Source organism: Macaca thibetana, chromosome 1 (genome assembly GCF_024542745.1).
Source record: "Macaca thibetana thibetana isolate TM-01 chromosome 1, ASM2454274v1, whole genome shotgun sequence".
In the NCBI taxonomy this organism is placed as follows: Eukaryota; Metazoa; Chordata; class Mammalia; order Primates; family Cercopithecidae; genus Macaca; species Macaca thibetana.
Window position 1 is genome coordinate 94492792 of NC_065578.1, and position 15497 is coordinate 94508288.

Sequence of the window (15497 nt, forward strand, 5' to 3'; positions counted from 1 at the left end):
ATACGGGGAAACTGCATGTTAGCATCAAAAGGCTTCTACGTTCTCTCTGTTCACTAATTATTTGTTTGAAAAATATGCGCTACAGAGAGTCTTAATTACAGACAAGTGTAAATTACTTGTCATAAAAAGACCTCTGGGCCGCGTCAGCAAACTAGCCCTTACCCAGGCTAGACTGACCAGTTCCGGCAAGGCAGAGAAACTACAAATCTCTGCATGCAACACTCCAAGAAGTGCTAAGGGTACCAGGGAAGAAGGTCGCGGTGCACTCTGGGGTTTGTAGTGACCAACCCAAGTCCGACAGTCGCTTCCTCGATACTTACCGGACCCAGCTACCACCAAGATACTGAGAGACTCCCGGGGCGTAAAGTCCTTGGAACGAAGCACTACCCATATTCGCAGGATTAGGAAAGCCGCCACAGCTCCTGCAGCAGCAGCTAAAATAAGAACACACACCATGCAGAGAAATGGCGCATGCGTCTAACTTCCGGGGACTGGCCGCTGTCAAAGTTCACAACTACGGGTGCCGAAGCAACTCAAACGCGGAGGGACGCACCTCCTGGTGGGCTGGACTTGCCTGAGCCGGGAGGAGTGGCGGGTCGAGGGAGTAGCAGGGGTCCCGCTGACAATTCATTTTACCTCATTTATCATGAGCATTCGTGTTTCCTAAACTAAATACGCAATACCTAGATTAATAATGCATAACAACCATGCAGAGAAACTGCCTGTTAGCGTTAAAAGGCTTCTACGTTCTCTATGTTCACGTTTGTCGGCGGAACCCCTGCTTCTGCGCGGATTCTGGGCAGCTGCAGCCAAGCGTAAGCTGAAAATCGGAAAGTTAAGCGCTGGGAAAGCTTAATATACGCCCACGACCAGGTCAGGCCGTCTGTGTGCCCGAAAGGCCCCGAAACTCCCGAGTTAGGAGATGTTCTGGCTCTACCCACTTCGTGAATGCCACCTGAAGCTAACGAAATACATCCTTTCTTTTTTTTTTTTTTTTAATGCCAAGAGAAATGTTTCTGTTGCATGCACAGACATTACTGAAAGTGTTCGCCAGTAAGAACCATAGGCTTCAACATCGAATTTAGGTCCCTCATCCAAATCCCCTCTCCCTCAACACGTATGTTTTTAACTTTTCTCGGCGTTTTCACAGTCTCAGTGTGACCAGAGTAGTTGAGGGTGACCACCGCAAGGTAAGCCACGGTCCTGAGAGGACTGCAAAGCTCAGTGGCTCTAGGTAGCAGGATAGACAACGCACAGGCCTACAATTAATATTCAGTTAATTTTACTACAAAGCATTCCCGGTGTGTTTCTCATGTCCTCAGCCAAAATGATGATCTGCCAACACCCTCTTCAATCCCAATTTTGCTTATTATTATGTCTAATTAATCCACATTACAACATAAGATCAGGAGCCCCTTCATCCCAAATATAATTTGCCTTCGGTCCATCATAGACCTACCTGTAGGTTATACTGAACAGGTATACAGATGAGTAAACAGGTTCAGAAAGGTGCAACTGCTTGCCCAAGTGGAATAGTATCAGATCTAGAATCAGAAACCAGAAATCTGAGTCCTGCTGGACAGGAGTACAGCATCCTGTATTCCTTTGCTAAATTGAAACTTGCCTGATCACCACACTTACCTGGAGCCTAGAATGTGTTTTTAAAAGTGCAGACTCCCAGGGTCCATTGGGAAGCACTGAATCAGAATTTCCAGGGATAGGGCACCTGGGATTAGCTTATGTAACCAGTGTGTCCATTCCTATCAGCAGGCAAGTTTGGGAGACTTTGTGAGTAGAGTTTGTGGACCTTACAACACTTTCAAATTGTCTTCCATCAAATCTTCTTCTTTTTTTTTTTTTTTTTTTTTTTTTTTTTTTTTTTTTTTTTTTTTTTGAGATAGTCTCGCTCTGTGGGTCCGGCTGGAGTGCAGTGGCACAATCTCGGCTCACTGCAACCTCTGCCTCCCAGGTTCAAGCGATTCTCCCGCCTCAGCCTCCCAAGTAGCTGGGACTACAGGCATGCACCAACATGCCCGGCTAATTTTTATTTATTTATTTATTTATTTTTAGTAGAGATGGGGGTTTCACCATGTTGGCCAGGCTGGTCTCGAACTCCTAACCTCGGGTGATCTGCCCGCCTCTGCCTCTCAAAGTGCTGGGATTACAGGCATGAGCCACCGCACTCAGCTCCATCAAATCTTCTTAACCATACATTCTCACAATAAGAGCTTAAAGTGGATATTATTTCCCTTTTTACAAATAAAGAAGTAGATTCCATAAAAGTTAAATAATTTGCCTAAGGCTACCTAGCTAGAAAGGGTGGAGAAAGTTCATAGTTGTGGACTTATAAGTCAGTATCTCGGCCGGGCGCGGTGGCTCAAGCCTGTAATCCCAGCACTTTGGGAGGCCGAGACGGCGGATCACGAGGTCTGGAGATGGAGACCATCCTGGCGAACACTGTGAAACCCCCGTCTCTACTAAAAAATACAAAAAACTAGCCGGGCGAGGTGGCAGGCGCCTGTAGTCCCAGCCATTCGGGAGCCTGAGGCAGGAGAATGGTGTGAACCCGGGAGGCGGAGCTTGCAGTGAGCTGAGATCCGACCACTGCACTCCAGCCTGGGCGACAGAGCGGGACTCCTTCTCAAAAAAAGAAGTCAGTATCCCTCAAATTTTAATGGAATCAGAACCCTCTGGGCTTACAAATGCGTAGTTGAAAGTCCAGAAGTAGGGGCTTTGGTGTAGTATGAAAAACAGCTCGAGGATAATATAAAGAATATCATTTACTTTTATATGCCCGCTCTGCCATTCCTAATAATGTCTTCAACCTGAAACAGTCTTACCTCTTTCTTAAGACATTAGTGGTACCAGAATGGGATGTGTGGATGGTTACATCCAACATGGCAATCTCCGTAGCCAAAAAAGGTTATCTTGTCATTGGGTGTTGTTTTGCTCCTCCCGCCCCCGGTCTTGCTCTGTCACACAAGCTGAAGTGCAGTGGCCGGATCTCAGCTCACTGCAATCTCCGCCTCCCGGATTCAAGCGATTCTCCTGCCTCAGCCTCCCGAGTAGCTGGGAATACAGGCATGCGCCACCACGCCCAGCTAATTTTTGTATTTTTAGTAGAGACAGTGTTTCACCACGTTGGTCAGGCTGACCTCATGATCCGCCCGCCTCAGCCTCCCAAAGTGCTGGGATTACAGGGGTGAGCCATGGTGCCCAGCCTGCTTTATTTATTTATTTTTTGGCAAGGAAACTTATTCTAGAACCCCTCACAGCAGACTTTCTTTCACTCCTTTTGGCCATACTTATATCACTTTCCCAGGCATAAAAGGAAAGCAATCTCAAAGCTGCTGGAGGTGGGAGGAGGATGACCTACAACTCACCTGTAGTATATGACTGTTGGATGGAGGGTGGGTACTGAACAAAATAGGCATTCTCTCAGTAAGGAGGAAGCTGCAGGGAGGGTTGTTGGGTAGGCAAACAATAGCATCTAGATTGCTGTGATGATGATGTGTCTGAAAAAGCTTTGTAAACTGACACATGCAATGAAAATGTCAGGCATATGATAATTACTTAGCTCCAGGCCCCAAGCTCTATATTAAGGTAGATTTAATACTTAAAGGACACCCTTGCATTTCCCATTACTTCATCCCCTCACTATTGTAATTACCTATATCTGTAGGAAATATCAGTTTGACCACACTTGGCATATAGCTGGAATGAATGGAGGCAATCAAACATTGGGGGCTTGCAGAAAATGCAGAGAATCAAAGAGGGTGGGGTAGCAACATTGTTTGGACTTACTGGTTGAGTTATTCTGAATTAAGGTGATCATAAAACTCTTCAGTTTTCCTGTCAAGGAAGTTGAGAACTGGAGGGAGCAGCTAGGTAGCAGGCAGGGACAGGAACATAGTTGAGAAGTCCTGATAAAAATGCCACCTGGGTAAGCAAAGTCCTGGGCTGTGACAGACACAGAATGTATAGATAATCAAGAAGTCAAGAAGCTGTAGTGGGCCAGGCACAATGGCTTGTGCCTGTAATCTCAGCAATCTAGGAGGCCAAGGCAGGAGGATCACTTGAACCTCAGAGTTTGAGACCAGCCAAGGCAACAGAGTGAGACCCTATCGCTATAAAAAATTTAAAAATTAGCCAGGCATGATGGTGGTGTGTGCCTGTAGTCCCAGCTACTCAGGAGGCTGCGGTGGGAGGATTGCTTAAACCCAAGAGATCAAGGCTACAGTGAGCCATATTTGCACGACTGTACTCCAGCCTGGATGACAGAGACCCTGTCTCAAAAAAAAAAAAAGGCCCGGCACAGTGGCTCATGCCTGTAATCCCAGCACTTTGGGAGGCTGAGGTGGGCGGATCACCTGATCGGGAATTTGAGACCAGTCTGACCAACATGGAGAAACCCTGTCTCTACTAAAAATACAAAATTAGCCGGGCGTGGTGGTGGGCGCCTGTAATCCCAGCTGCTCAGGAGGCTGAGGCAGGAGAATCGCTTGAACCCAGGAGGCGGAGGTTGCGGTGAGCTGAGATTGTGCCATTGCACTCCATCCTGGGCAACAAGAGCAAAACTCTGTCTCAAAAAAAAAAAAAAGCTATAGTGGATTAATCAGGAAAGTTAAGACGGAGTGAGAAGAAGCAACAATTAAAATTTCTCTTGGGAAGGTGAGTTGTGCTGACAATGTGTTTAACAGATTCATGGAAGTAAATTATAGTGCTGCAAAAAGCATGAAAACTGTGTTAATAGTTGACAAAATGAATAATGGTATGTGGTCTATAACCAATCATAAGTAAAGTATGTCTGGGAGGTGATTTTTTTTTTTTTTTTTGAGACAGGGTCTCACTCTGTCACCCAGGCCGGCATGCAGTGGTGCACTCTCAGCTCACTGCAGCCTCAACCTCCCTGGGCTCAGAAGATGCTCTCACCTCAGCGTCCCGAGTAACTGGGACTACAGGTGTGTGCCACCATGCGTGGCTAATTTTTGTATTTTTCATAGGGTCAGGGTTTTACCACATTGCCCAGGCTGGTCTCAAACTCCTGAACTCAGGCAATCCACCCACCTCAGCTTCCCAAAGTGCTGGGATTGCAGGTGTGAGCCACCTTGCTCAGCCTGGGAGGTGATTTTTATTCTCTTCTTCTTCTTCTTTTTTTTTTTTTTTTTTGAGATGGAGTCTCGCTCTATCGCCCAGGCTGGAGTGCAATGGTGCGATCTCAGCTCACTGCAACCTCCGCCTCCTGGGTTCAAGCCATTCTCCTGGCTTAGCCTCCCTAGTAGCTGGGATTTCAGGCACCCGCCACCATGCCCAGCTAATTTTTTGTATTTTTAGTAGAGATGGGGTTTCACTATGTTGGCCAGACTAGGCTCGAACTCCTGACCTCATGATCCGCCTGCCTCTGCCTCCCAAAGTTCTGGGATTATAGGCGTAACCCACCACGCCTGGCCGATATTTATTCTCTTCTTAAATCTATTTCCCAATGTTTCTGCAGCAAATATTACTCATGCATATTTTTAAAGTTATTTTAGAGGTTCAGATAATTTTGTACTTTTCTGTAGGATTGTACATGTTAATTTATTCAACATATTTAATAAGCATCTGCTGTGTGCCAGACACTGTTTTAGGTGCAGGGGATGTTGTATAAATAAGACAGTGGTCCAGGCAAAAACTTTGGATTAGGGAGATAACAGTGGAGGTAGAAGAGGTCAGATTTGATATACATTTTATGGGAACAGTCAATAAAATTTGTTAAGGGATTAGATATTGGGGATTAAAAAACAAAGAGGAATCCAGATGACTCCAATATATTTTTATTCAAAACTGGTTAGGTGGTATTACATGCTAAGAATAGACAGACTGAAGGAGAAACAAGCTTTTGTGGGTAGGGGAAGGGGAGGAGAGGATGAAAATGAAGTGGTCTGTTTTTGACTTTAGTTTGAATAACCTGCCAGACATCCAAGTGGTTATGCCAGATAGGAAGTTTTATGTACAGACCTGAAGCTTGGGTCAGGTCTAGTGGTATAAATTTAGAATTCATTGGCATATAGATGGTATTTAAAGCTATAGGATTGGGTGAGATCACCAAAGGAGAGTTGAGGTCAGTCCTCTCAAAGAGAACTTTTCTTTTCTTTTTTCTTTTTTTTTTTTTTTGAGACAAAGTTTCGCTCTTGTTGCCCAGGCTGGAGCACAATGGCGCGATCTCGGCTTACTGCAACATCCGCCTCCCGGGTTCAAGCAATTCTCCTGCCTTAGCCTCCCAAGTAGCTGGGATTACAGGTGCCCACCACCATGCCCGGCTAATTTTTTTGTATATTTAGTAGAGATGGGGTTTCACCATGTTGACCAGGCTGGTCTTGAACTTCTGACCTCAGGTGATCCACCTGCCGTGGCCTCCCAAAGTGCTGGGATTACAGGTGTGAGCCACCGTGCCTGGCCAGAACTTTCTACAATGATAAAAATGTTTTGTATCCATGTTGTATACTATCCACATATACCTTTTAAGCAATTGAAATATGGCTAGTGTGATTGAGGAAATGAGTTTTATTTCATTTACATTATTTTAAATTTAAATAGACAGATGTGGCTAGTGGCTACTGTATTGGACAATGCAGGATAGAGAAGAGTCTGGAGTCACTAACATTCAGAGGTCTAGTAGAGGAAATTGAGCCAGCAAAGAAGACGGAAAAGAAAAGGGGTGATAAGAGGAAAATTAGCAAAGAATGGTGTCCCAAAAAACCAAGAAAGGAAAATAATCAAAGAATGAGAGTGTAGTCAGCTATGTCACATGCTGTTGACAGGTGGGATCAGATATCTTGGGAACAGGTTAGTCACTGGAGATCTAAATAAGGTAGTGACGGAAGGCAGATGGAAATGAGAAGAGAGAATGGGACAAGAAAAAGAAAAAAACAGTCTCCAGTTATTGCAAGTTTTTCTTTGAGGTGAATGAATAAATTGGGTGGGAGATGGAGGAGAATTTGGAATCGAGGAACCTTATTTTTTTAAGACAGGAGTTAATTGACATATTGATGTTAAAAAAGAGCTGGTAGAGGAAAATTGGTGCAGAAGGGAAAAAGAATGAGCACAGGAACAAGTATCTTCAAAAGATGGAATGGTTTGGAACCTGGAGCACAAGTGGAGAGGTTGGACTTTGATAGGAGGAACGACCCTCTTTCCATCATAACAGAATGGAGAACAGGGATGAATGCAGATACAGGGATGTTTGTAGAATTTGTGGTGAGTCAATGAGAGTGTGGACAGTGTACAGTGTGGGAAGCTTGAAGAAGGAGAAGGTATGAAATAATCATCTTAAAGAGTAATTGGCACACTCACCAGGACCAGTGTAGGGTTTCTGGGCAGATTATAATGCCCATTTGAGGCTTGTGATAGCAGATATAATGAGAAACCAGTCAGCATAATTTTATGTATTTTCCTCCCAGTGGAAAAGGCAGATAGTTGTTGCGTTATGGTTTGACTGTGTCCTCCAAAAAGCATGTGTTTGAAATTTAACCTCCAGTGGAACTTTGTTGAATGGTGAGGCTTAATGGGAGGTGTTTAGTTCACGAGGGCTCCCCCTGATGAATGGAATAGTGCCATTATGAAAGGACTTGATGCTGCAAGTTCCATCTCTTGCTCTCTTCATGTTCTTTTGCCCTTCTACCTTCTGCCATGGAATGATTCAGTAAAAAGGCCCTCACCAACTGCCATCCTTGGATTTTGTACTTCCCAGCCTTCAGAACCATGAAGAATAAATTTCTGTTCATTATAAATTACCCAGTTTCAGGTATTCTGTTATACTAGCACAAAACATACCATGACAGTTGACTAGAGTTGGAGTATTGATGGATGAATACAAAGGAGAGAGGAGACGCTCTTCAAGGGAGTGAGGTCTGTGGAATTTCATGTAATCCTAGTGGAAAACGAAGACAGGAGGGTGGGGGTGGGGGAGTGGATGAATAGTAGCATGGTAGTAAGATCTGTGGATTGGAGGCCCCCAGAAGATTGAAAAATTGCAATGAAAGAACTAGAGTAAGTGAACTATAGACATAGGAAATGGTGGTCAGAGAGTGGAATGCTTGAAGTGAATGTTGTGTTATCACCGGTAGTGGTATTTAGAGTATCACTGGGAATGGATGAAAAATATCACTGGATCCTGAAATCACTTAGCTAGGAGCTCATGTGTTCAAAGAGTAAAAAATTGGAGAGTGGTAGCAATTAAAAAGATCATTGGGTATGAGCTGGATATCTTCCATCTGTCTCTCCAGATTCATTCTCCATCCTTTCCCACTTCACTCAGTTCCATGTTAGCTGAGACTTAGGGACTAAATCAACAGGTTTCCTTGCCCTCTGATTCTGGTTGAATTTGGCCAGTGATGATCTTCAGCAGAAGATCTGATGGAGGGAAGGCTGTGTCCCTGAACTGAAGATTTCTGCTATTTTTGATATGGCCTTTTCTATACATGTATTTTCTTCTGGGTCTCCACATTTCCTTTCTTTGTTCCTTCAGATCTAGGGGGTGGTACCAGCTCCACTGTTACTAGCCCTAGGTTACTGCACAATCCCTTATGCTTTCCCTACCACATTCACAGCTTTGTAAATAACCCCTTTATAACTCATCCTCAAATTGACCTAATACAAGTATGCCATCTGTATGCTATTGGGGATACAGATACTGACTGATACAAGATGATACAACTACATGGCAAGAACTTCAAAGGAACTGGAGTTTTGAAAGAAGGAGGAGAGTGGTGTGGAAGCAGCAACAGACAGAAAGAGGGATGCCCTCCTCGCCACCTGTGGGAGTGAGAAACAAAAGGCTTCTATTTGAGAGACATACTGGGGAAGTGTGAGAGAGCAAGCCTTCAGCTTAAGAAGGGAAGTGAAGAAGACATTCAAGGAGAAGCTTAAGATAGAGGGAAAATTTGCAGGTTATATGTCAAGAGGCCCAAAAGGTGCTGCGAAAGGCTTCGAAGGGTGGTGTGGAGCAGAGGTTGGGTCAGATTGGGGGAACTATAGAGATAGGAATTAGGATGATAATGGATGATCTGAGAGGCTTCTGAGGATTTAAGTAAATAGGAATGTAGGCAGGCTTTCAATTCATTTTAGTTCAGTTCATATCTATTATATGCTGCACACTAAGCTAGGCACTGGGGGTACAGTGGTAAGGTAATAACAGTTAACACCCAAGCAGTGACTTAACAATGAGCCTGACTCTGTAAACTGCATGCCTCTTGACAGGGCCTCCTGGAGAAAAGTCATTCAACCTGTTTTTTTATGGGCTGCCTGGGAGTGTGGGCTGCTAAGGATCCTGGCAGCTAGGCCCCTTCCCACCAGAGTTCAACCATCATCAATCTTAATAAGGGCAGAAAAGTATAGATAAAAAAGAATGCTTTTATGCAACAACCAGGGACACCACTTTGGTCAGCATCATGCCTGTCCATGACAAGGTAGGATAAAACTGGAAGGAATTTCTTAGTCTGGGTCAGAGACAGAACTGGGACCATGTGACCACCAGGAGTGATGGTTATACATTTTACTGTTAAAGATCATCTGGAAGACTGGGCAGGATGGGTGATAAAAATTGTCCCAGTACAACCCAAATAATCTTAGTATAGATTTTTTTTTCCTTTTTAAATATACTAATATATATTTGAGTCACAACCTTTTCCTGGATGAAGCCACTACCTAGGACTCTTTAAATGCTAGCCCTTGAAGGCTAAGCAACTATTTAATACTTACCATAATGGGCATTCATTGTGTATTTATTATATGCCAGGTACTCCAAACATGGATTAACTAATTAGACACTTCTGATACCCATTTGACAAATGAGGACATTGAGGTACAGAGAGATGATATCATTTGCTCTGGGTTACAAAGCCAGGAATTGGTAGAGTCGGGATTTAATCATAGTCAACCTGACTCTATAGCCCACACTTGTATCTTCTACATTATCATTAAAACTATTTATTGTAGGCTGGGTGCAGTGGCTCATGTCTGTAATCCCAGCACTTTGTGAGGCTGAGGCGGGCATCACTTGAGGCCAGGAGTTCAAGACCAGCTGGCCAACATAGTGAAACCCTGTCTCTACTAAAAATGCCAAAAATTAGCGGGACATGGTACTGCATGCCTGTAGTCCCAGCTACTAGGGTGGCTGAGGCATGAGAATCACTTGAACCCGGGAGGCGGAGGTTGCAGTGATCAGAGATGGTGCCACTCTCCTCCAGCCTGGGTGACAGAGCAAGACTCTGTCTTAAAAACAAAAAACAAAAACAGCTGGGCTTGGTGGCTTACGCCTGTAATCCCAGCACTTTGGGAGGCCGAGGCGGGCGGATGACGAGGTCAGAAGATCAAGACCATCCTGGCTAACACAGTGAAACCCCGTCTCCACTAAAAATACAAAAAATTAGCTGGGCGTGGTGGCAGGCGCCTGTAGTCCCAGCTATTTAGGAGGCTGAGGCAGGAGAATGGTGTGAACCTGGGAGGCGGAGGTTGCAGTGAGCCTAGATCGCGCCACTGCACTCCAGTCTGGGCCACAGAGCGAGACTCCGTCTCAAAATAAACAAATTAATAAATAAAATAATAAAAGAAAAAATTATATATTTATACCAGCTACTGTGCTATATATTAAATAAAACAAGATAGAAATATTATTTACTATGTCTGATTTTTCATTTATAAAACTAAATAGGAGGAAAATGATTTTTTAAGTGGATTTTTTATTTCAGTCAAGGATTGCTTTTCCGAAATTTTTCTTGCTTTTTCTCCAAGTACATTCAAAAAGGATTCTCTTGATAGATAGATCGATAGATTGACTCAAGCCTTGTTTAAGATGAATTTAGTGAAATTACTAGGACACCACAATTTTATTCTTTCTCTTTTTCACTTTATGTTGATTTATCGCAGATATGTCTTTTCAGACATGTTTATAAATCCGTTGCCCTAGCCTTGTACACCCCAAATGCCTCATCAGTTCCAAGTTTAACAAAACATGAAAATATCATTCCCAGACTATCATGGGAAGCATCATTCATACCACATTATAATGTTTATTAATGACAACCACAATAATAGCAGCTTCTTTAATTTTCAAATGACCATTTTTTCAGTTTTTGACCTATAAGTAAAGTAAAGGCAATTATGTTTCTGCACTAAACATTGCTTATCTTTGAAATCTACTCAATTAATTTTCTCCTCAGTTGAGTCCTCCCTCCCCAAAAAGCCTGTGTCTGGCATCCTCATTAAGTTTTTATTTTCCCCTTCATTGTGTACATTGCCGTTTTTTCTCAAATTCTTTTCTGCTGCCACAGAGCTTTTTGTTTTTGATAGAAACACACAAATTGTGTCTCTTCATTTTTTATGTATTCATTATTCCTTAACTTTATATGAAGAAAAAGCATGACAAACCTACTGTGAAAATCATATGCATAAGAACACGTGCTGCCTACCATTTAGTAAGCATGTACGTACTTTCTCAACCACCTCTCACAGCCATCCTATGGTCTTAAGTACTATTATTATCCCCTTTTGTAGGTGAGGAAATGGAGGTTTTACCGTGTTAAATGAACACTGCTGGTGCTTTGACTTAACTTCCTGTGGATGTACCATGGCCATCTAGTGACTCAGGAATACAGTGATGTTGTTTAGGGGAATGTATTTAACAAAACACATTTCACAGTAAGAAGGAGGAGACAGCACAATGAAAATTACGGATATGCTACTTAAAGGTTAATATTATTTTCTCTTGGAAGTTTTGTGCAAATAACCAATAACACTTTACAACAGTAGAGAAAGAGCTCTAGCTATGCCTCTTAACCTGGTTTCTTTTCAGCATTTCCATATCCTGTTCATCTTTCATCAACATTAGGCTGATGAAAAGGGTTGACTTTGTGAATCTTCATGAATACCTTCTCAATTTGCTAACAAAACAGGTTTGTTAATTTACTGACAGACTTTTTTGATATAAATCTCAAGTGACTTAGCTATTTTGCAAACTTAAGATTCCCGACTCCTCTAAGCCATCACTCCAGTGAGTTCTTTACTGATTATATTTGTTTGGGGTAAGTTGAAAGATAACCTAAATGAACCTGAGGAAGTCTTCACACTTTGTAATACTGGATTAATATTTGCATATGGAACTGTGGAATAACTGTGTCTTAACTTAGAAATGTAGAAGAATCTCTAATTTCCCTTTTGAAAAGATGCTAATAATCTAAACAAACCCTTTTATGGTCAGTTTCCTACATCAATTATCCTTTCCTGAATCTTGAACCACTGACTCTGTCTCACTGTGTCTTTACCCTTAACTTGTAAAACAAGCTCAAGTCTTTCCCATTAAAAAATAAAAGCAAAATCCATAAAACCCCTCCTCAATCAGTCTGGCTCAGCAAAGCTCCTTTAAACTGTCAGACAGCCCAGCCACATTAAAATGGCACTCCAGTCTTTAACCACACCTTTTACCTCTTCGCCAGAGTGCCTTTCCACTACCATTCTATTTTTATGTAGTTGGACTATGTCCTGGAACTGAAGCCTTCTACTTAGCGCAGAGCAAAGTTATATTTCAGATGTTGAGAGGTGATCATTCTGAACATGTAGCCAGGCAGCCTTTTCTTGGTGAATTATATGGATGTTCCTGTCAGCATATGGAGGAAGCATGGCCCTCCCAATGACTCAGAAGTCACATATTGACACAGACTTGCCCTAGAATGACACTCTCCTGTGCATACTGGATACCTCTATAATATACTGACCCAAAGAGAGTCTGAGAGCTTGGTTGAAAACTAACAGGAACAGATCCTTTCTCTGATAAAGCTTGCAAATAAATAGGGCATATTAGGTTTGTCCTACCTTGGCCAACTTTCCCTGTCAGCTACCACTAGGTGGCTCTCCACTGATCTTTCTAAAAGGGTTGAGGAACCACTCGACAGGGGGATCTTCCAGACTTAGGCCTCACAAGAACATTCTCTTTACTCCCCTGATGCCTTCTCTCATCCTTGCATTTCTTTCTTCCAAACCTCAGTCTGGTGGCCTTGTCTACCTCCTTCAGAAATATTCAAGCACTTCCCACCAAAAGACGTTTCATCCCTTGGTTTATTCTTCTGTATCACAATGCCTAAGATTTCATCTGAGTGAGTACATCAGTAACTGGGGGGCTGTGAGCTCAAGCCTCATGAATAAGGTTGATGGTGAATCTGCCAATGGTGGTTGAATTCTCCTACCAATGTGAGAAGTCAGCTATGTCACTTAGAATGTAAGCATTTGTTGTAATAAAAAGCATTCAATTTCCTCAGAGACAACAAAATCTAATCCTTTCTCTGTGAAATAATATTTTTTCTTAAAGGAATTTTGGCTTGATTATATAAGAACAAGAGATTCCTGCTTTCTCTACCACTTTGAAGAAATAGAGCCAACTTTAGAATTTGTTGACTCTGAGTCTCTTCTTATGTAAGTTTGGAATGGAAGGTGGGGGAAGGGAGAGTTGAATATTCCAGTTTAGTCTGCCAAACAAAGGTGCCTGAAGTTTATAAGATTTACTACTGCTGATTCATATGCTTCTCCAGATGTATTGGTTTATTGACCCCTTCCACCTCAGTTGATGTTCTGAAAGGGTAGGGCTTTGCCCAAACTCCAGCTGTGGCTAAGGTGTTTTCTGGTCCTTCTTCATCTCTACACCCAGTTTGGATCCTGACTCTCCAGAGAACAAGCTATCTATCTCATGCAGAAGTGGCAGTTACTGACTGTGAGAGTGGAGATAGAGGCCCCAAGATCTCATTATTCTGAGGCCCCAAGATCTCATTATTCTAAGTTTTAACCAACACATTCAAGAGAAGTTCCGAACTTTGGGGAAACTTTTCCAACCTAAGATACAGAGCACTCTTGGTTTTCCAGCTGTTCAAGATGCATTTCTTTTCTTTTCTGAGGCGGTTCTTCTTCTCTCTCACCCAGGCTGGAGTGCAGTAGCATGATTATAGCTCACTGCAGCCTTAAACTCCTGGGCTCAAGTGATCCTCCCACCTCAGCCCTCTGAGTAGCTGTGACTACATGTGCATGCCACCATGCTTCGCTAATATTTTATTTTATTTTATTTTATTCTTTTGTAGAGACATGGTCTCACCATGTTGCCCAGCCTGGCTAATCTTTTAACAAATTTTTTTTTGTAGAGACAGGGTCTCACCACGTTGCCCAGGCTGGTCTCAAACTCCTGGCCTCAAGGGATCCTCCCACCTCGGCCTCCCAAAGGTCTGGATTACAGGTATGAGCCACTGTACCCAGCCAAGATGTGCACGATATGTATGCTGGGCAGTAGAAGACCTGTGGACAACCGTAGTCTTTTGGACTCTGTTGGGGCTTAGAAAACAATGCCCGGAAATGTGGTACTTTGGCATGCCCAGTCCTTTGAATTAAGGAAAATTGAAAGGCTTCGGAAATAAGACTCAGAACCAAGGTCTCTCTCTGACCTTTCCCTGCCCTTTGTCTCTGGGATCCTCTTTCTTTCTGAAGCACAGGGAGGGATTCTGTCTCTGGAATTTCCTTATCTGACTAGCGAAGTTTCTTTACAAAAGAAATGCAATAGTCTTAAGACCCCCTCCCCAGGAATTTTATCAAATAACCAGGAAAGAGGCTGGGCTCCATGGCTCACGCCTGTAATCCCAGCACTTTGGGAGGCCAAGGCGGACGGATTATCTGAGGTCGAGAGTTCGAGACCAGCCTGACCAACACGGAGAAACCCCGTCTCCATTAAAAATACAAAATTAGCCAGTCATGGTGGCACATGCCTGTAATCCAAGGTACTTGGAAGGCTGAGGCAGGAGAACCACTTGAACCCAGGAGGTGGAGGTGTTGGTGAGCCAAGATGGGGCCAATGCACTCCAGCCTGGGCAACAAAGAGGAAAACTCCGTCTCAAAGAAAAAAAAAATTTTTTTTTAAATAACCAGGAAAGATTACCACTAGATTAAAAAAAGAGACTGGGCATCTTTGCCATGCCCAGACAGACTTTTCATTTATCCTTCTGAGGGCAGCTCCAAGAGGTTTTCTGGCAGAATTTATCTGTACAATAAGACAACCTTTGTTCACAGTGAAGTTCTGCCCCTTACCTTCTGGTCACCTCTCCCAGAGTTCGGAGGAACTTTATTCCAGGCCATTATTTTTTGACCTCATTCATTTCCACTACACGCCCACTCCCCATCTCCTCCTCCCCTAGAAAGAAGGGTATATAAGCATCTGGACTTCACTGAGTTATTGGGTAACCACACTCCTGTGATTTCCCCCACCTCCATTCCCCAGCTGGTTAAATAAACTGTGTATGCCTTTTTCTCCTATTAATCTGCCTGTTGTCAGTTCAGTTTTCAGCAAACCTTCAGAGGGCAGAGAGGAAGAGTTCCTTCTTTGACCTTACAACCTACTACTGCTACCCCAGCTCAGGCCCCTGAGAGTGGTACTCATACAAATGGAATTAGTCATTGCTAGTTGTCATCTTAACTGTCTGTTTCTTTCTGTT

The 15497-nt window shown here is 43.2% G+C and overlaps 2 protein-coding genes across 5 annotated transcripts in view; one reads left to right on the plus strand and one right to left on the minus strand.

Annotated features, from left to right (window-relative positions):
* Positions 1–15497, minus strand: part of ALG14 (ALG14 UDP-N-acetylglucosaminyltransferase subunit) — a 435379-nt gene that overhangs the window by 92219 nt on the left and 327663 nt on the right. For 2 of the 3 annotated variants that reach the window (XM_050778382.1, XM_050778375.1), the window contains exon 1: positions 321–502. In XM_050778382.1, coding sequence (XP_050634339.1) covers positions 321–456 — 136 coding nt within the window. In that variant the 5' untranslated portion in view covers positions 457–502. Of the gene's footprint in view, positions 1–320; positions 503–15497 lie in introns of those variants that run through there. The other variant, XM_050778369.1, reaches the window with a different exon arrangement.
* Positions 9278–15497, plus strand: part of TLCD4 (TLC domain containing 4) — a 116908-nt gene continuing 110688 nt past the window's right edge. For both annotated transcript variants that reach the window (XM_050778347.1, XM_050778355.1), the window contains exon 1: positions 9278–9446. The gene's annotated coding sequence lies outside the window, so the exon portion shown is untranslated. The remainder of the gene's footprint in view (positions 9447–15497) is intronic.